This window comes from Acanthochromis polyacanthus, chromosome 17, assembly GCF_021347895.1.
Source record: "Acanthochromis polyacanthus isolate Apoly-LR-REF ecotype Palm Island chromosome 17, KAUST_Apoly_ChrSc, whole genome shotgun sequence".
Lineage (NCBI taxonomy): Eukaryota > Metazoa > Chordata > Actinopteri > Pomacentridae > Acanthochromis > Acanthochromis polyacanthus.
In genome coordinates this window covers 5080013-5101149 of record NC_067129.1, presented here as the reverse complement: position 1 = coordinate 5101149, position 21137 = coordinate 5080013, and the positions used below count along the sequence as shown (strand labels likewise).

At 42.2% G+C, this 21137-nt stretch overlaps 1 protein-coding gene across 7 annotated transcripts in view; it reads left to right on the top strand.

Moving 5' to 3' along the window:
* The window catches only part of rapgef6 (Rap guanine nucleotide exchange factor (GEF) 6), a 166884-nt gene that overhangs the window by 129771 nt on the left and 15976 nt on the right, over positions 1–21137 (top strand). For 6 of the 7 annotated variants that reach the window (XM_051937182.1, XM_051937181.1, XM_022210679.2 and 3 more), the window contains 9 exons: positions 171–279; positions 387–630; positions 6534–6691; positions 9843–9857; positions 13167–13407; positions 16646–16813; positions 16980–17195; positions 19184–19395; positions 19958–20081. In XM_051937182.1, the coding sequence (XP_051793142.1) occupies positions 171–279; positions 387–630; positions 6534–6691; positions 9843–9857; positions 13167–13407; positions 16646–16813; positions 16980–17195; positions 19184–19395; positions 19958–20081 (1487 nt within the window). The remainder of the gene's footprint in view (positions 1–170; positions 280–386; positions 631–6533; positions 6692–9842; positions 9858–13166; positions 13408–16645; positions 16814–16979; positions 17196–19183; positions 19396–19957; positions 20082–21137) is intronic. The other variant, XM_022210682.2, reaches the window with a different exon arrangement.

Here is a 21137-nt window from a genome sequence, read left to right as displayed (position 1 = left end):
GACTAATATCATGACAGACAGACCAGAACACAACTCATGTGTTTCAGACTTAAGTCAAGGATTATCTAAATCCTGGTGGTTTTGAGTGGAATTCAGTTTTATTTACTCCTGAAAAGTCCTGAGTTGTTTGATCCAGTCTTAATTTTGTCATTTCATCTGTTGTGTTTCAGATCATGGAAATCAATGGTCAGAACTTCGAAAATATCTCCTTCTCCAAAGCTCTTGACATCTTGAGGAACAACACCCACCTTTCCCTCACTGTCAAAACCAACATATTTGGTGAGTGAAGCCAAGAGTCTACACAATAAGTCGCAAAATGCAACAAAAACTACATTTCAGACAGAGGCTAGCCATTCATTTTCTCCTTTCTGCCTCCGTCCGTCTAGTCTTCAAAGAACTCCTCAGCAGGATCGTGCACGAGAAGAAGAACGGCGGCCCCCACATCCCCAAGATCCAGGAGAAAAAAGGCAACCGCTTCTCCATCCCCGACCTTCCTGGAGACATGGAGTTCCCCACGGACCACAAGAGCACCCGGAAAATGAAGGCCAACACTGTGTCTGGAGGACGCAACAAGATCAGGAAGATGCTGGAGAAGACGCGCTTCAGTATACTGCCACCAAAACCATTCAGGTGAGAGGACTTACCTGAACACTGCTGTCTGTACTGCACCCGGCTGTGCTGAAATGAGGACTAAATAGAACAGCACTTCGTTTTAAATAGGCTGTTAAAATTGTGCACATTGAATTGAATATACAGCACTTTTTCAGTAATTAGATATGACATAAAGGACAACTTTCTACCAGCTCCAGCTGAAAAGCACCACAGACTGCTGAGGGCTTTTTAATATTGACAAAAATGATGCTAATTAAATCTGGTAATTAGTCCTAAACACAACATGGCATGAATTGAATGTCAGAAAGATTTACAGCAGGCCTTTATAAGATTAGTGAGCTCAGGTGGATTTACCTCTCAGACCTCCTCTTAGAGAGCAGCTCTAGAACAAGTTGGCTTCCTCTCTGATTGGATCAGTCCGCTGCCATCCCATCAGTTTTTCTTGTGGAAAATATCGGAGGAGTGAGCAGAAATCTAACCTTCTAGCTTTTTGACTGAACCGAGCCACTCTGTGCACCACAGAAAGTGATAGAGGAGCACATTTTGCCCTCCTCTTTCAGCTCGTCTGGCTGGGAAATCGAGCAATTTCAGCCCAGCCATTTATAATGCTTGCCCACATTTACTCCAAAGTGGTGGCTCAGAGTCCATCCCGGTTCAAGCTCTGGTTAGAGAAACCTTGCTGTTAAACTGTGGTAGTCACTTTTGCACTTACTTTTTTTAAACTTGTGGTTCTCTGAGATGCACCGCTCTTTTTACTCGTGCATTTATCTCCAGCTGCCGTAATTTAGATAGGCTCCGGGCAAGTCGCAAAAACATAAAAGGCATCATCGTCATCGTCATGTAACCGTTGTTAAGTGTCATCCATAACCAGCCATTGTACTGGCAGCATCTGGAGCAATTGTGCAGAGGAGGCTCACATTCAATATTCCACCCGTCGCGTGCTGATACAGAGTTGATTTCATTTCATCATTTCATGCCTCTCAAGGCCTCGTTTAACTCCACACTGTGTCGGAGCTGGAGAGAGAGGACACTGTTGTCGCCCTGTTAATTACAGAGCCTACTCGCTCGACGTAAACTCACGCACACGCATCCACAGACGCTATCGCTTTTCTCTCTCTCCACTCTATCGGTTTCCAGCTCGGCTGTGATTACGTCCACAAAGCAGCGCAGTTTGCATGAAAACTGAACGCGCTCGGCCTCATAATGCAACACGCCATCACACGGCTATTGATCCGACTCGGTGCACAGCTTCCAAACAAGGACTTTCATTGTTTTGTGTTTTTATTTTATTATTTTTTTGGCTAGTTGGATCAATTCAAACGAATCTTTGGTTCAAAGGAGTCAGCGACTGATTAAAGGGACTGAAGATGAGACGGCTGATTTGGGTCAATCAGGACTCATCATTAGTGTCTGTCGGGGGATGAAACTCTGAGCTGAGGCACTTTTGTGAAGTTGTATGTGTGTCTGTGTGTGTGAACATGTATGAAAAAGTACAGGCTGTTCCGAAGACAGTGTAATTTTTAGGTCCAAACACATTGGACTTACTGTCTTTTTAAGGACACATTGGCTCTCACACAGATGCACCCTGCGACCACCGTTGCTATGGTGCACCATCTCTCCCAGTACATTTCACTGCTTTTGCTCGTTTTTTAAACATTTTCTAAAATAAATTAAAGCAGATAACCTTGCTTAGCAACTTAAACTGCTTTTCAGTTGCTCTTGTCCAGGTAGCAGGCTTTGAAACCAAACGCCACCGCTGCTGCTTCTCTCTGTTCTTGGCTGACATTGTACTCCACTTCACACCAGGATTTTATATGACAAGGGCACACTGGCAATAAACAAGTTGCTTTTCTGCCAAATTAAGATGTCCAGCTCTGTGTATTTACCTTCATCCTATATCATGCCGCCCATTTGATTTATATTCCACAGATTGGAAAGCAATAGACAGAGGTTTTAGGCTCTACTCTGTTTGTCTCAGAAGTCTAGGTGATTTAGTGAGATGAAGATAAACCCCATAATTCTCCATGTAGCATGATAGCATTTTCATCCTCACTACTTCTTTGTGATACAGCTACATGTGCTAACTCATGGGGTGTATCACAACAGTTAGTGTTATTAAGTGTTTGTGCATACCAGCTTTCACCATCCACGGCATCTACATTTTACTATAAAGTCGCTGCACGGAAGTAAGTATTGTTCAGAAAATTATTTCTGATTCGCTTGAACAGCTGATAGAAAGAACGTTTGTGGACTAGCTGCTCTCCAAAGCTCCAAAATCACTTGTTGTTAGGAAGACGTGGGGAGAAAACCAGGATACAAATACAGTACTCCATCTTAAAGAGCCCATATTATGCTTTTTCTGTTTGTTTTTTCTTTTCCTTTAATGGGCTATATATAAATATTGTATGCATGTAAAGTATGTGCAAGCTAACAAAGCCTTAAGTCCACACAAAGCTCTGCTCCTAGCCTTCCTAAAACAGCTTGTTTGAAGTCCAGGCTTTTTTCCGTTACTTATCTATGTCACAATGGAACACATATGCACAATTTTTTCCTCACCAGCTATTTTTACTCGGGCTCCATCTCTTCACAAAGCCCTAGTACCCCCCATATGGGGTTACAACAGGTAATCAAGTTTCTTTAGGCCAGCTAACCAATCAGAGCGCACCAGGCTTTTCATAAGGGGAACTTAAAATTGACTATTTTAGACCAGAACATTAAAAAGAATTACATATGAGGAAATCGGTTGTTTTTTGAGCATTAAAGCATGTAAAAAATATTCTAGCTGACCGAAAAAATAAAATTGTAAACCTGTAAATGTTCATAATATGGGCTCTTTAACGCAGCATTAATAGTAGAAACTCAAAACTGTAGAGTGGAAATTGGATTTTTCCAGGCAAAACGCCAGTTTACTCATTTCTGGTAAGTGGTTCCCTTCATGTCCATGTTTGGGTTCTCTAATAATCTGATAACTTGTAACCTGGAGTGCAGTGTAATCTGAATGTATGATTCCTGAGATCCAGATTCTGCATCTGTTTCCATTTTATTTCACAAACCAGATTGTTTCAGGTAGACGGTAATGAAAAGATGACTGTTGAACAGTCTAACAATTTTTCAAAACAATAATTGGCAGGTTAATTTGTAAAGAAAATAATTGTCTTTTCCTCTCACTAAGATACAAATAAGTTTTATCTTTGTGTGGAAAAAGAAGGTACAAGCATGTGTTTTTTGCTTGCCTTTATAAAGGTTTTAATTATCTGTTATTGTTGAAACAATAGAGATGTGTTTCTGATGTGTAGTCCTGTTATTTATCCTACCCTCATTCACTTGAATGGTGTTAAAAAATGAGAATAATTCTTGACTCCTGCCACTTTGTGACACTTCTATCTGTCTATGAGTGTATGCTGACAGTATGAAACTGCTCCTGACATTTTTCTGCTTCTTTATTTCAGCAAACCTGTCACTGCGCCTAAACTTTGCCTGTCCTATATCCTGTCCTGTTTGTTTGTATTGTTTTAAGTGTGTGTGTGAAGAAAAAGAGGACTTGCTTTTCATGCACAAGCTTTGTCACACTGCTGCACTGGTGTCGCTGAATCACTTCAACAGAGCTCTGCTGCTTCAGTCTCCCCCCCCCCCCCCCCCCCCCCCTTTTTTTTCACGCTTTTCAATGTCGTCTCTCTCCCCGTTTGTCTCTGCTGCTTCAGGGGCCTGTTTGGGTAAGACCTCTTGCGTAACTCCCCATCCTCCAACCATTTGATTCAGTATCCATCTGCAGACCTGCTACCACACAGCAGGCAGCCTCTCTCACACTCACACACTCACACACACATTCAACTGCATTGCTGACCTTCAGCAACACGACTAGGGGACTACATTTGTAGGTTTCATGCTAATTCCTTTCACACACAAATCCCACTTTTCTGCAAAGTCAACGTGCTCCTCCTCCTCATTTTTCTCATTCAGGCTCTGCAATTAAATTTATGTTCGGCACTTCTTTGTGAACTTACAGTAGGTTGTTCAGCCAAATGCACTCCGCAGGGATGTTGCAGAAAATATCAAGGAGGAGTTAGTTTACTGCAGCAGAGAGAAATGTTTTATTGGCCGCAGATGCTTTTGATTTGTTTAACAGTCAGTGCAAGTGGCATCTGTGTAAATCCGATTAATATTTGTATGCATAAAAATGTAAAAGTTTGCTCTCATGCTTTGTCTTTTTTAATACATTTTTAATACGCGTCTAAAACCAAATTTGTTTGGATGAAAGAATATCAATACTTGTAATTCTGGTTCAGATTACAAAATAGCTCTACATGTTTATTATCATGAGATATTATTAGGTCTCTGCCCTGACCTTCATTGTTCAAAGTGTGAATATCATTACAGTCTGAGTTCACCCAAGAGCTAACAATGTCTTAGTGTAGTCCTTTGAGCCCCAGGCTTTCCTTATCTGTCTCAATTTCACCACTATCTTCTTCCTAAATCTCCCTTTCCTTTCTGTCCCGCCTTTTCACAAAGCTGGGAAATATTTAATCTACCCATTTCCTCTCTTTTTCTTGCCCGTTCCTCATCTACCTGTATCCGTTTTTGCCGTCCTTCCGTCTTTTTCCATCTTTGCTCTCTTTGTTCCATCCCGTCGCTGCGGCACCTATCGGCTGGTGATTCAAAGATTACAGAGGCTTTGCTACAGCAGCACGTAGCTGTGTTAGCGGAAGCCCTGCATTACTGCGCCGTGTTCCAGTACATACTGTACAGACACACAGACCTAGAGGGAAGTTACAATTAGCATGCAGCCAGAACAGATGAACTCCGAGTCTCAGACAGTTTCCGACTCAAATTCAATCTCGCAAGGAATCTGTGTCATATCTATTTAAGATTTTTAAATCATTAAAGCATCGAAGTGCTTATTTTTAATCTGAAACACTTTGAATTCACATACTTCTCCAAGAGTTCTCTTAGATGTTATTGAACATTCAGATGGCCCCGTTTATCATTTGAGGCCGGACAATGGAAAATCAGAATACCTCTCCTGCCTGTCTGTGGGTTTGTTTCCGTATATGGCTGCCATTTCCATCACATTTTTGCTGATCCAGGCAGTGTAATGAGACCGTTAATGTAAAGGTTGATGTTTGCATATCCCCGAGCAGACCTGAGGAGACAGGTAGGAAGGCGCCGGACACACAAAGAAGAGAGCAAAAGGGCCAAACACTCACACACAGTGATGCATTTACGAGCTAAGAGCAGTGACGGGAACCTGCAAATGTACAAATAAAGACACCTGTAACCACAAAGTAAAGAATGTGGATAACATACTCATGACTTATCGCTTACTTTCAAATGTCCTTCTCTGTTCGCAGTGTCTGTGTCCGTGTTAGCTTGTGTAAACCATCGTCTTGTGTGTGTTTGGTGACCATGTGTGTCTCGATCTGTGAATGCTCCTTATCAGTTCCTGCCATTCATGAAATCTCCTCATGGGTGAATTTCAGCAGTGTCACGGCTGCATATTAAAAGACAAATATAATGGTGCTGATATTTTGTGTTGTCATTCTGCAGGAGTAGACATTTTGATTAAATCTCAGTTTTTTCCCCTCTCTGTTATGAGTTGTGATTTTAATATGTTCCCAAGATGAAGGGAAATGCTCTCATTCTAGTACCTGCGCGTAAAACTCATATACCAAAAGGGGATAAAAAGGTTTTTTTTTATATAAATGTCTACTGCTGCAAAAAATAAAAGCCGAAAAGTTAATTTAGGAACATGAGGTTCGTTTTTGATGGAGTTAGTCTGATTTTCTGTATCTCTCTCTCTCTCTCTCTCTCTCTGTCACCCCTTTTTTGTTAAATTAAAATCCTTCCTTTCCCCATATTCAACCTTCACCTCCCTGCTTTTGTCCACACTCGTCCCACTGCTCCTCCCCTGGTTTCCTCTGTAGTGATGGTGGCATGGGTCAGTCTCAGGATGACAGCATCGTGGGCACCAAGCAGTGTCGTCACAGCGTCGCCATCATGCCGATTCCTGGAAACCTCTCATCCAGCAGCCCGGACCTGCTGCAGCCGGCGACCAGCGTCCTCGACTTCTCCAACCCTGCAGGTAAGAATCAAATGTTAACGCAGCGACATCAAGGACCCCTGTGTCGACATAATATTCCACTACCGCTCTTTTTTTGTGGACTTTGGTTTTCAGGATGAGAGCATACTTTATTAGGATTTTTAATAACACACTCCAGATTTTTACAGCTAATTGTTGTGGTTTGTTGAAGTAAATTGCAGATATTAGAAAGTGTCCTCATTAAAAAAGAGGTCAGATCTTAAAAGAAACATGACAGTCAGATGTTAAATAAACCCCTACTTCAATCAAATGTATTTGAAAGAGATGGGAACAGTCACATTATTCCATTCTAAGTGTCCAAACTCAGCTTTCATCTGCTGCAGTTACTGCACAAATTCACCCAATTTCTAGCAATTTTGATATTATTTTTCTGAATGAATTGTCTTTATATGGTGTTTTTGTAGTTGGCTTACAAAAGAACCAGCACCAGTTTTAGACACGAGACAACAACAACTTTAGAATGCTGCTGCTGATTAAATATCAGAAATTGGTAGAAAAGTGTTTTTCCCGATATTTATTTCTCTTTTGGTTGTCTGGGATGTTCGCTAAATTGTTTCCCCACAATTTGTTTGAATAGCCTCCAGCTGTGAGCAGCGTCTCTTTTTTCTCAGTACAACACTGTGACACATTAGTGAAGACACCACGTTCTAAACACCTGCATAGGATAACTGTGGAATTGGATACAGCTACCTTTTTTTTCTTTCCAGCGAGGGATTGTTACTTGCATCTTTCTGTCTTTTGCTTCTGGTTTGTTCACAACCAGTATGAAGTGGTCTCAAAGTTCTACAGTTTTCTAGTAATATATAACATAGTTGTGGTTGCACTGAAGCAGAATTTTGCTTCATTGTTCCAGAGGAGAAGAGTCTTAGGGGACAGTGTGCTAAGACTTTCTTTTTAAAAAATATTTGATGATTTTTTTTTGACATATATGTTGATGAAAAACGAAAACCTCAAATGAGTCTCTTGTTGCAAAACCCGATCCAGATGGTTGTGTTTTTTAAGGACTTTATGTCTCAGGGATGCAATGCTTTCATCGCATCTGTTTGTAGCTGTTGATGACCTCTGTGGCCTCAGTCATCGCTGGATATTTCAGGTTTTTCTGTCACAGTTCAGGGTTTTCTCTCCTGAAGCTGTTTGTCACACTTGACTCGAGACCTCGGCCTCATTGAGCTGTGAAAGCCACTTGTGGAGTGAAGGACTCCGGTGCTCAGCGACTGTACTGAGAGGCGCTGAGCAAACAAACTCTCACCATTGAACATCATTGTGTAAAGCATCCATATGAGGATTGTGGTGTGGGTTTCTTTCTCCTTGAAATTCAGGCAAACTCCTCAAAACGCTTGTGCTGACAAAGGAGCACATTCACTCGCTCAAAGTAAACTCAGGGAGGTTTCCTACATCAGTGAAAACACAACCTGAGGTCTTTTGTTTTTGAAGTGCCACAGAGCTTTTTGCAGAATTGTCCGTCTGACAGGAATTAACCTCCTGGACTATCAGAGTTTTTTAATCCTTTCCTGTCCGACGGGTGTCTGAGCCCATGATTATTTAAACTAACATGAAGTACACACAAATTCCCCGTGGGCTTGTGTGGGTTATTTATGTGTGTGTAGGAAGAAAGATTGAGAGAAGGGAGGGCAAGAAAGGGAAAGGTGAAAGAGAGTGAGAGAGAGAGAGAATCTGGTCCCGATTTATTCCAGCAGCCATTTGTCAGTGAGCTACACACGCTCAGACACACACACATACATGCTCCTGTGCACAAATCCAGTTTGTAGACCTTTACGTCACATGTGGTTGTGTTATCCTACAGTACAAACACACAACTGTGCCACATTAATCATCCACCATTAGCTCAAGTTTCCTTTAGTGCTCTGGCCTCCCATTAGGTTTAATAGTGGGGCACAGAATGGCCTCCTTAAACAAAACCTGCTTCTCCAGATGCTCCGCAGCGCTTGTAATACCCCCCCAAAAGTCCTTATTATAAATACATTAACACAGAGAGCTGAAGTGCAAATGTACCGTCATGTCTCTCCCTTCGCCCATACTGGCCAGCATTAGCATGTATACCGTGTTTGCTCTCTACCTTTAGGTTTTTTTGTACGTCTTTGTCTCGTTGTGCTATTGTTTTGGATCCATTTTATATTTTTAAACGACTCTTGGGTTGTTTTAACGTGTCATATCATGTAAAATCTGACTGTATTGCAAACATTATTCATGAATTTACCGTCATGTTTGACTTTGTGGCATATTTGGTGCTATTTGTCTCATGGATTTTGTTGTGGTGTCACTGTTGTCGCTGCATATATTAGCTATTTGTCTCAATAAAGCTGACGTGGTTGAATAAATGTTTGGAAATATAGTTAAATATAAAGGTATATAGCACCATGTATTGGCTTGAGTGCCACTTAATTAGAAATATCGTTAGAAGTAATTGAAGCTTAACCTGGATAGATTTTTTTTTAAATCTGCTTTGATAAATGCTTTAAATTAACCAATAAAAATAACTTCTGGAACAGTTATTGGATTAATAGATCATTTTTGTCATTTTGACAATTGGATAGTCATTTAAATCATTTCTAAAAAGGGAAAATGCAAACATATCTCTGCTTTGTGTTTTGCTGACGTGACACTTTGCTGCTTCCTTCTGTCTTTTTGCCCTAATGTTTAACTAATTGACTAAAAGCGTAATCAATCAAGTAAAAATCGGAGACTAAACCGAGACAAGTGTGTTCTTCAGTGGCTGCATGCTGCGTATATCTGGTCTCATGTTTCCACAGTGATGTTATGTCTTCTCTGTGGGAAACTATGCCCTCAGATCCTCCCTTTCTTCTGTTTCTCTGTCCTTGTTTCGTTATTCAGCCTCTACCATTTCCCCCAATCCTTCTCTCTCTGTCTCTCTTTCTTCTCGCATCTCCCTCGCTGTGATTTTAAACAGATGTTTTAGCGTCGCTGTGTTGAGTCACACTCTGCTTCTCCGGTTTCCCATGAGCAGATGAAGGCGACAGTAGAAAACTCCGCTGGTCTTCCCTCCTTCTTTCTTCTGTCATGATGTTTCCAACCGCTGTGGCTCTTTGAGCTCCTCCCACACTCTCATTCACTCATTCACTGTGTTTTCTCTTTTTCTTCTCTGCTTGCCAAGCCCTGGGACTGTACTGTAAGTATAAATACTTTCACTGCCACTGTTTGGTTGTGCTTCAGTAAAAGTTCCCCACAGCACTTCCCTGCATCTTGATGTCGTTCTTTAATTCATGAGCTTTTTTTTTTTTTTCCACACTAATCTTTGCATCTCTGCATCCATGAACTGCATCTTTCAGGTTCTGGGCCTTGAAGTGTGTTTATAGATCTTCCACTTGTCGTCTGAATTTGTGGCGATTGAAGACATTTTCGTTGGTTTTCATGCTTCATCTGAGGAGTGCAATAATCTTGTTTGTAAGACTGATTTCTTGTCAGTCAAAAAAAGCGACTCCACTCCAGTCACGAAGACAAAAGTGAACATGAAGTACTGAGGCACAGAATGCGACTTCACTGTGTTTTCTTACTCGTTTGTTGGACAAAACCTGACTCTCATTACACACAGGCTACAGAGACCACACTTGTTTGTAGGATGAATTCATTGTTAGTTTAAGTCCCTTCAGGGGATCTGGTTGTAATAATAAAAGCATTAAAAAAATGCCAGCCTTACACTGTAAGGTACAAGCTTAAGAGCGTGCTCAGGAATTAAATATTTTTTCATTAGATTTCATGCATTAGAGTCCCCTGTCTTCTACTGCAGCCACTGTACTCCGCTGGACCCCCAGCCGTCATACCCAGCTCTCTTCTGCTCTGCTCTGGATGCTTTCACTTGTGATTTATGCCTTCTGACTGTATGATGGAGTGACTGGGAAAAGCTTTGGCAAACAGTAGAAAGGAGGGCGAGGAGGAGGAGGAGGCTTGTGGGAAGTGTGTAGCCTCTCTTAGTGCTGTGTCAGCAAAAAAACCCAAAAAAAAACAACCATGAAGGCTTTTTTTTTCTTGTGTAGAAATCCTGTTTGGACTCAGTCCATCAGTAAATCCTCTGCTGATGGTGAAAATGAGCGATGCTTTATTAAAGATGATAATTGATTGGCTGTTTGGCTGGGTGGGCAGCGATTGTCCTCCTGTGAGCGGGTCAGGTCGCAGCTCGTCCAGAGGATTAAACGTGATTAGGCGCCCCTCCCGGATGTGATAGCCGGCTATTTATCCGAGGGCTTCCCACACTCTCATCACAAATCACAGCTAATGAGACACAAAGCATTTAGCTTCCAGTCAGCCCGCTCTCACCACCCCGCTGCACATAAACAGAGAAGCTCTCTTCTGCTGCAGCAACGTGGAGGGAGGAGAGAAAGCTGCACTTAATATTCTGATGCAGGCTTTGATTAATAGAAAAAAAATACAATGTGCATATCTCCATTTTCAGCATAAAAGTCAGCGATCGTTTGACTGGCATGCAAAGTGTGTGTGTCCTGTGATTGAAATCTAGAAGCTCACAGTCCATAAAGAGGTCATTCATATCAAAGAAAGGCAGCGAGTGTGAAAGCGTCAATATGCTCTCATTCCAAGAACCTGCAGATACAAAATGGGCTGAAGAAAAATCTCGAAGCAGAAAAATACCTTGATGCTTGCTTTTAAATAAAGCAATAGAAGCCTATAAATGTGCTTTCACAGTACAGAAATAATATTAAATGCCATGTAAAGTTAGAGAAAATATATTCTAAAGCGGTCTAAAAGAAAATCCATCAATACTTTCTTGTCAAAATGCCATATGTTAATTACACTTGCAAAGATGACACTGAAAGCAGCAGCAGAATGTGCCCCTCTATGCCCACATCCCACCACCTCCACAACATGCAGCTCCTTAAACAAACAGCGGTGATTGATTTCCTGCATTGGCTCAAACAATATTGTTATTGGTTTTGCCTTGGGCAATTTGTTTCTGCTTATTGTGCTGCTGCTGTAATGATGATAATGAAGGTGCTCACACTTGAAGTCCCACACAGTCGCAGACAGATCAGAGATCCGTGTTGTAAAAGGGTGAAGGTAATGACTCTGTGTCTTCATCCGTTTCTCTTTGATGAACATGAAGCAGCGGGGTTGCTTGTGTGCATTTGCATCAACATGATTTGAACAAAGTCATCGGCCAGATGCACATTTTATCTTTTCTAGACGCCGCATTCTCTTCATGATCTGACTCCATTTGCAGCCTCTGTGGCCACATGTGATCAAACGAAGCGACACAGAACATGTGAACGCATGCACACACATTACTGCTCTATGACAGCTTAATTTGCTGGTCCAACTCTCTCTCCACTTGCCACTGAGCGCCGTTCGTAAGTCATTCTTTTAAAGCTCCTGGGCTGCCTGTGGCTAATGGGCCGTACCCTCTTCCTTACTCAAACACTGGGATCTTTAATGCAGTGTTTCGCTCCATTATTTAACACACATCACACCATGCAGGTCGCGTGCAGATGCTCAGGCATCAGGAGCCCCACGAATCTGTAGTCACTGCTATCATTCAAGCTTTTATTTTGGCTTAAATTAAGAAACAATACGGCATTACACCTTTGAAATGTCATTGGGTTAGTGGCCTTTTTTGTTGGCTTAATATTAGGTGTTCCTCGAGGTCATCTGTTGAACTTTTAGCTCAAAATTATATATTATGCGATTCTACAAACAAATCTACCAACAGAAGACATGAGTTAAAGTAGAGACGATGCCAGATAAATGTGTGGCTTTCCAAGTTGAATGATGAGCTGATTGCTGTGCTCTGCAGTCATTCCAGGTGTAGCAGCATCATGCCTGCATGCATGCATGATTTCCCCTGTCCTTTCTGGGTGTATATGTTCTTGTTTGTCTGTTATCTTTTACTTTAAGGTTTTAACTACAAGGCTGTAGTGTTCATGTTTACCGTGATATGTGAGGGACCTGTGTGTGCCTGTATGTGTCCCCAGTGTCATAACAATAGTTGTTTTTGATGCATGGTGTAAGAATAACTGCAGTTTGTGTGTTTTTATGTGTGTGTATGTTGCAGTTAGATGAGAAATATTGCAGAAATCCATAAAAAAATCTGCTTTAAAATGAGCGCGTTTTGGTTGAATAAGATGATTTAGAAATGTCCAGGATAAATGCAAAATGTTGAATACATTGAATTGTTATTTTAAGTTCAGTTTTAGTTAACACCAGAAACTGTTGTGTCTTTGTCCGTTTGGTTTTATGCCAGAGAAGTTTTGGCAGGAAAGAAAGTCATGTCAGCAAATCTGTTCACAGTGCAGGCTCTAAGTCTTGTCAACCGAAAATTTAATTAAACTTCATTACACTGCTTTAAAACTACTGTATTACTCTGCCATAGACTTTATTGCATTTAGCTTCCTCATAGTGTTGCCATCGTCTCATCCAGTACTAATTAGTCACTGATCGTTCCCTTATTTCCTTTTAATTCCACTCCCAGATATCCCAGACCAGGTTATTCGGGTGTTCAAGGCCGACCAGCAGAGCTGCTACATCATCATCAGTAAGGACACTACTGCCAAGGATGTCGTCGCCCACACTGTCAATGAGTTCGGTCTCATCGCAGCGCCTGAAACCTACTCCCTGTGCGAAGTATCTGTCAGCCCGGAGGGAGTCATAAAGCAGCGCCGCCTTCCCGACCAGCTCTCCAAACTGGCTGATCGGATTCAGCTCAACGGCAGGTAAGAAGCAGCGATGGTCTAATGTCTGGGGTTAAACGTTTCTCCAAAGTGAGCCCAAATTGTTGCAGACTTGAGAGTGTTTCTGTGTTTAAATCACACACGACAACAAATAAGAACACTTTAATAAACACGATATTTTATGGGCAGGGAAGCACACTGGTCATGGAAAAAGGCATGGTTTTCTACTTAGATCTGATCCACAGTGGGGAATCTTGGACCAGAAAGCAGCTGGAAGTGGAACAGAGAAGTTGAGGATTTATATAAACCTATGTCATGTTGAAGGCTTGAATGACTAAACCAAAGCCATGGGGTTGGACTCGAAGCCCATAACCATGAGACATGACGGGGTTTTCCTCCTCTTTTTAAGAGTATTTCGGAGTTGTTTCAAATTACAGAAGTTCTCACAGCCCTCAGTGATTTATACAACTACTGAAAGTTTTATTCTCTAAATAGATTTACAGCCCTGCACTGAACAAGAATTCCATCTAGTAAGACATCTTTGTCAAATTATTCCTAACATAACAGCTTCAAACTTCATAGCATCCGCTTGAGTCGAGCTCTACTAGAAAGTCGGTCATGTACTGTACGTATATAATGATTGAATTCTTCTAAAGCAGTGTTTTTTTGGTCCTGAGGATACAGGTTCTGAGATGTAGTTAATTCGCCTCACATTTCCTGGCAGCACGGCTTGAATGAAACCCAGCAGGAGTCCGTTTGCTGAGGAACAGAAGTCAGAACCGCTGTCCTAGTTCAGTGGAATGATGAATTAAGTGGTGTTACAACTTGAAAGAGCTGGAAAACAGTTTTAGTTGCTTCTCTGAGCTGAAAACTAGCTGCAGTTTGTGCTGTTAAAAACCCAAACCAGCAGTTTACAGGGAGTTGCATGTAATGTTGGTTAAGTGCTGCAGTGATTTGTTAAATTCACAATAAGGTGAGGATACAGTGAGAAAGTTTTAACGTTACTTAGACATTGTCTGATGCCGTGCTTTCTTTGTCTCCTGTTTTTGGTTTTTTTTTTAAATCTTACCTCCTCTTCTTGATGCTAGACACATTCCCTTTCAAGATGAAAGTTAGTAGGACACGAAGGATAATTTGACTGCGACCATAAAGTCTGCCTCAGAATGACTCCTCCATCAGTTTTTCACAGCCTTCCCCCTTCTCTCTCTCTTTCCTCGTCTCCTTTGGTCCCTCGTCGGTGCCCTCCCAACTAGGTTAGCATGAATTTTTCATCCTCTGTCAGGGGCGGAGGCCTCTGCAGACTGCACGGCTCGCCTGGAATTATTCATACACACACACTCAAATGCACACACAGGCACAAGATATAGATACAATCACCTGCTTATACACAGGCATGCTAGAAATACTGCATTTACTCAATCACGTACACAAACTGAGCCAGGAAGCACGCACAGGAATTCTGAGTAAATCTCAACCATCTGTCACACATATTCAGAAGCGTACATTTTGAAGATGTAAACAAGCAGCATTTCTACATTTATTTCTTTGCTTTCCTCCAGTATTTTTGCATGTATACATATACCATGTGCACTGTCAGCAGAATGCACACGCCCACTGTGTCACTGTATTCAGCTCAGTTCCCACTAGTTGTGTCTGTCAGGAGCAGTAGGTAAATAAATGTCTTCCTGGCTTCTCTGCCTCTGTATCTCGCCTCCTCCATCTCTTCCGCTCAGCAGCTGGTGATTGACAGGAGGTCTAGGAGGGGGCAGGCCGAGCCAATAGAAAGCCGTGTTCGCTCTGCCAAAATACATATAGATGCAGCGAGGGGATCCTGAGCTCTGCACACGTTGATACACACTCCCACACACCGCCGACGGCCATTTACAATGGCTCGGTTCCATCCACTTCACCTCGCCTGGTTCCGTTTAGCACCACTTTGTCCATCATTAATTCAGACTCCTCTCTTCCCAAGTCTCCTTCTCTCGTATCTTATCCCATTTCCTCACATCTCTTCCTCTTTTGTTTCCTTGTCGTCTTCATTTCTTCTCTCAGGTTGTTGTTTCTCCTCTTCCTATCTCTTAACTCTAGCATCACTTTGTCTTGTCTCCTCTCATCACCACTCTTGTTTTCTCTTCTCCTCTTTCTCATCCCATCGTATTTTCATCACCTCTTCTTCCAACTTCCCTGTTCTCTCCCCTTGTTTGCTCAGATTCTTCCTCGTTTATCACCTCCCGTACTTTTTCAGCCTCTACAGGTTTCTAGAAAATCCCGAAAAACTCTTATGTTTAAATAAATTCGTAAAAAAAAAGCCTTTCAAGTTTACATTCTGCTGAGAAATGTTCCAGTCTCTTCCTGAATGTCTCATGTAACTCCATCTCCTTCACCTTGCAGCCTGCCGGTGCTCTTCTGTCCACCTTTTCAGGCAGAATAATAGAGTGCATTTCAGAGTTGCATCCGTGCCAACACTTTACCCCTGAGGGTTGCCCACGCTTAACCTATAGTGCTCAGAGGTTCTGCATTCCTGGATGACCACTACACGGCTCCATTAGAGTGGAAGTGGGGGGGTTAGATTTATGAACACAGAGGTGCACAATGAAGTAAGAGAGATGGTCTGTTGCTAGAACAGCAGAACACTTGTGGAGATACACCTTAAAGAGATACGCTCTTCTGTCTTCCTACTCAGACGCCTGTCATCTTCCTTCCCTCTCTCCTTCTTTACTGCAAAGTAAAATACAACCATAATCTGTCAACCCCATCCGTATCAGAGTATTTTTGCCTTTCCCTCAAACTAATCTTAAGTTGGAGACAGAAAATGTGCCCATTTAAAATGAAATGTGACTGAGCGGAACATTCAAGAGATTTAATGTGTGCACAAAGATACAGCGGGATGAAGAAACTGGATCTTGTCCACCCACTTGTCTGCCTCTGCAGCTCTTATTAAAGCATCTGAGGATACTGCAGATCTAGTACCTGCTGTGCTAAAAATACATGGAGATGATATCACTTCTAAAGTCTTTTACGCTCTCCATGTCCTGCACTCTGTGTAATTATTGTCACTTATTTTCTCTGTGAGTTTTTAGACTCAAAGGCTTCGAGACAACAATCCCTCTCCTCTGTTTTTTTCCAGTTACTAATGAGGTTTCTGTCTTTTCAAAATTGGTCAATTGGCTACAGAAATCTGGGACTGTAAGAGACTATTAGCAGTATAATGTTTTTAGGGAATAATAATGCTCCAGCTTTCACATCTTGTCCACTCTCCATCCGTTCATCCTCCCTGTAGGTACTACCTGAAAAACAACATGGAGACGGAGACGTTGTGTTCGGATGAGGACGCCCAGGACCTCCTCAGAGAGAGTCAGATCTCGCTGCTGCAGCTCAGCACCATGGAGGTCGCTGCCCAGCTCTCCATGAGAGACTTTGAACTCTTCAGGAACATCGAGTCCACAGAGTACGCAGCTTAAGTCAACATATTCTTATGATCCTAATCACTTTAATAACTCTACAAGCAAGCTCACCGAGGAAAACATGAGCAAATATAGCTGCTAGTGGTATATTGAGCATCACAAGATCATATTTTCTCAGCTAACAAATTCTACTTCACGTCATTTTTGCAGGTACGTGGATGACTTGTTCAAGCTGGACTCCTCTATAGGAAGCGGCAACCTGAAGCAGTTTGAGGAGGTGATAAACCAGGAGACCTTCTGGGTGGCCACAGAGATCCTGAAGGAGCCCAACGCCCTGAAAAGGATGAAGACCATCAAACACTTCATCAAAATCGCACTGCACTGCAGAGAGTGCAAGAACTTCAACTCCATGTTCGCTATTATCAGGTGAGCTTTTTTTTTGTTGTTGTAGCATTTCTGTCTCAGCTGGAGCATAGTGGTCGTATCAAAGACAGGGTTTTTATTCTGTGATGACAACAAGCATTTACTCCATCTCCACTGGCAGCGTTTGTGCCAAATGAGCTTTGGCGGCTTGTCTCCTTTTACCACATCCTCAGGAGAGCCAGCCTCACCTCCTCCCCTCTCCCTCCCTCACCCCCTCCTCCCTGTTTATTGAATCAACCGCACAGAGACTGCGTCTGCAGCCTTTAAAACAAGAGTCCCATAGTTACGCTTATTGTTTGTTGCCATCGCCGAATCCCTCTGGCCTCTGTGGTTTGGCTCTCGATGGATGTTAGTCTGAGCCGAGGATGTTAGCATGGCCCTGTTCTCAAGGATAAAAGCCACATGAGGGGATGCGAGTCAGTGCTGCTTCATGTGTTTTAAGGATGAACTCGGTGAAAGGATTGCTTTTGAATGCACTCTTCATGTGTAAGCATGTTTGCATTTGCACAGGCAGTTGTGAGCGTGTGTGTAATCATCCCGTGTTGTTGTTACCTCAGGATCAGATAAACATGTGTTTACAATGGAGTTTTTAATTTCCTCCAGGGCCCATGAGGGTCTGAGACCTCAGAGCAGCTGCACAATTTTCCCGTTTGATCATCTGTAAAGTTCTTTTCCATGAACACATTGCTTTCTTTGTATTTGTTCCATTTTTTTAAATATAAATCCTTATTTTCAAAGAAGTGTCTTTCAGTATTAGGAAAATTAAATGAAGAAGATGAGTTCCAAGTCTTGCATGAAGTAAAGAACACAACAAAAAAACTAACTCATGCTAATATTTCATGAGAATGAATGCTTTTATACTTCCATACAAAAATATAAATAGATTATTGCTATACTGTTTTAAAAAATAAGCAAATATAAGACATATCGCAACTGGAGAGATAAACACTTCTTGTTTTTGTGAACAGTAACATAATCCTGATGACTGTAATATTTCAAAAACAGCGCGTTATGCTCCTTTTCCTCGCCTGGATGCTGCGTTTTGCGTTGCAGTGTGTGCTGTCCAATCCACAGGATGAATCACAAGTTTATTTTCTGCAATATTTCTGCAGCATAAATCCAAGTATCAGTCCAAGAAGATTTAGTGCTGCAAGGATTTTCTCTGTAGATGTAATATATATATATTGATTAATTGACATGGTTGCAGCTTCTTCTCTTTTTCTTCATCTACCAACAATAATTGCTAGCCTTGCTCTTGCACAGCAGTGAGCCCTGTGCACTTGTTATGTCAGACGGCACTCGTGTCCGATTCCAATCTGGACTTGTAGTTTCAGGAGCCCAGCAGTATGTTGATCCTCTGTTTGTGGCTGTAAAAGGCAGAAGTGTCTGACCTCTGCGTCCCTTTACACTCCTACTCGCGGCAGGATGTCTTGGCGCATATGGCTCTCTGATGCATAACCTGCCTGGTGACAGGAGCATGGCTGGTGCTGTGCCTGTGTGTGAGAAAATAGTACAAAGAGAACGTGATAGAGATGCTGGGTGGAGGAATGAGGGGACAATAGGTAAAATTTACAAAAAGTTACAAAGCTGAGTTTCTTTTTAGTGACTGACCCACATCATCAGTTACTACAAAGGGAAAAAAAATGAATTTGGAAATCCAAAAATATACCTACCAGCAGCAGAGCTGGTTTTTAAATGAGCAAAGTGAGAATTCCAGTCATAATCAATGAATGTCCGAATGAGTCTGCTCAGAGGTGACATTACCTCAAGAGGTTTTCTGCTCTGGAAAATGGGGACTTAGTTAGCTCAGAAAGGCTTTGAATGGGATGCAGGTATTAAAAACACCAACTAAACCTCTCGTCCTTTGTCCTCTGTCCTTGTTTTTCTTCACCGCTTCTTCATTTTCTTCCCCCTCTCTTCTTCCCACCGTAACCTATTTATCTCTGTCTCTTCTCTCCGCCCTCCTTGCGCCTCCTTCCTCTCTCACACAGCGGGCTGAACTTGGCGCCGGTGGCTCGACTGCGGAGCTCGTGGGAGAAATTGCCCAGTAAGTACGAGAAGCTGTTTGGGGACCTGCAGGACGTCTTCGACCCGTCCAGGAACATGGCCAAGTACCGCAACGTGCTGAGCAGCCAGAGCATGCAGCCACCCATCATCCCGCTGTTCCCGGTGGTCAAGAAGGACCTCACCTTCTTACACGAAGGTAGAAGAGTTAGCAGCGAGCATGCAGCTTCTTTTTTTTCAAATCACTCACATGTTGTCCTTTAGGTGTTGAAAGAGGCTGAAATACTGAAGCTATTTCTTGAGTCTGACATGTCACTCTGTCCACTTCAATGTCCCTACTTCCTCTGTGTTGTGCAGAGGATTAATTTCAGGCTCACTCAGGAGGTTTACTTCTGCTAAAGGCTTCCCCATCTTGCCCTTTTAACAGACCACATTGAGTCAGGTCAAAACTACCCAAACAGGACTTCTTCTCATCTTTAAAACAGTGCATACGGCCGTGTTAGGATTGAAACTACAAACTTCCCTAATTGTGCAAGTTACAAGAATTCTCAAATTGCCCAGTGTGACTAAATATGAAAGAACGAGTACTTTGATCTCCTGGTAGAATGACAAGAAAGAAACCAGAATAAGGACATTTTCACTTTGAAGATTTGATGGGAATTGCATTTTGGAGAAAATAAATAAGCTACAACATCAAATAATCTTAATTACAGCGCTGACAGCCGACACTTTGATTATGTGGTTCTACTTTGTCTTTCCAGGCAACGACTCCAGTGTCGATGGTCTTGTGAACTTTGAGAAGCTGAGGATGATCGCCAAGGAGATCAGACACGTGGTGCGAATGACTTCAGCCAACATGGATCCCGCTCTAATGTTCAGACAGAGGTTGGTTGTTGTGATACCACAACTTCAATTAACTGTTTCTTCTCCTTATTTGCTATTTTTGTTTTAACTCAGTGCTGCTGTTAGAGCTAGTTTGACAGGTATGGGTCACCTAAAGCTATTTTAGTCAGCGGTAAAGAACTGAAAGGCAGAATGTGCCAACTAATAAGGGATTATGCTGTTTCAATTAATGTTGTGGTTTGTTTTTGGTAGTAAAATGAGACAATCAATATATTTATTAGTGAAATACCATGATATTGTAATTGTGGTTTGGAAATCATGACAGGAAACAGAGACCAGTTAATTAGCATAGTGTGATGATAAGCCGTGTAGTAAAGTTATACAAAATCAACACCTTTCTTAAAGTTTGTAGTTCTTTGAAACTGGCTCTTCCTGTTTCCCATCAGCCTGACTGCAGGCAGCCTTACTGACACTTCTTGGAAAATGAATGCATAACCAACTAGATTTTAAGATTAAAAAGACGACAAATGTTGGCAAAAAGGGAACCACAACACCATACCTCCACCGGCCAACCTGGATCCTTCACCTGCAGGATCAGGCACGCACTCAAGGTCTGGTTCAGTCAATTCTCATTCACTTCCTCGTCCAGTTCATGGCTCTCTCCCGGTGTTTGGATTGCATTCCTGCCCTGGAATGTAACCACACGGGGACACAAGACATGGATTGACTGGAACTGAAGGTAGAATTGATGCCAGCTGCAGTGTGTAGTTCGTATCACTCAGTTTGTGTTTGTTGATCACAGTCTGTCACTGCTGTGGTGCATGACTGCCCCCTGCAGACACTCCCATCACACTACAAATCAGAGAAGATGCTCATAAGAAGACTTCATATTCTAGAGAGAAACATTGTATCATATGACAAATGTTTGTGCATCACACACTCATTATTGCTGTAATGAATGTGGATCCACAAATCCAGAACACACACTCTTCAGGTTGATATGGGGAGATGTCCTATGTCTGGTGTCCTCCCATCTCCAGTCATTTTCTGTTTGTTTGTGGTGGCATGACCTCTACATAGTCTTGTCTCCACCTCCTG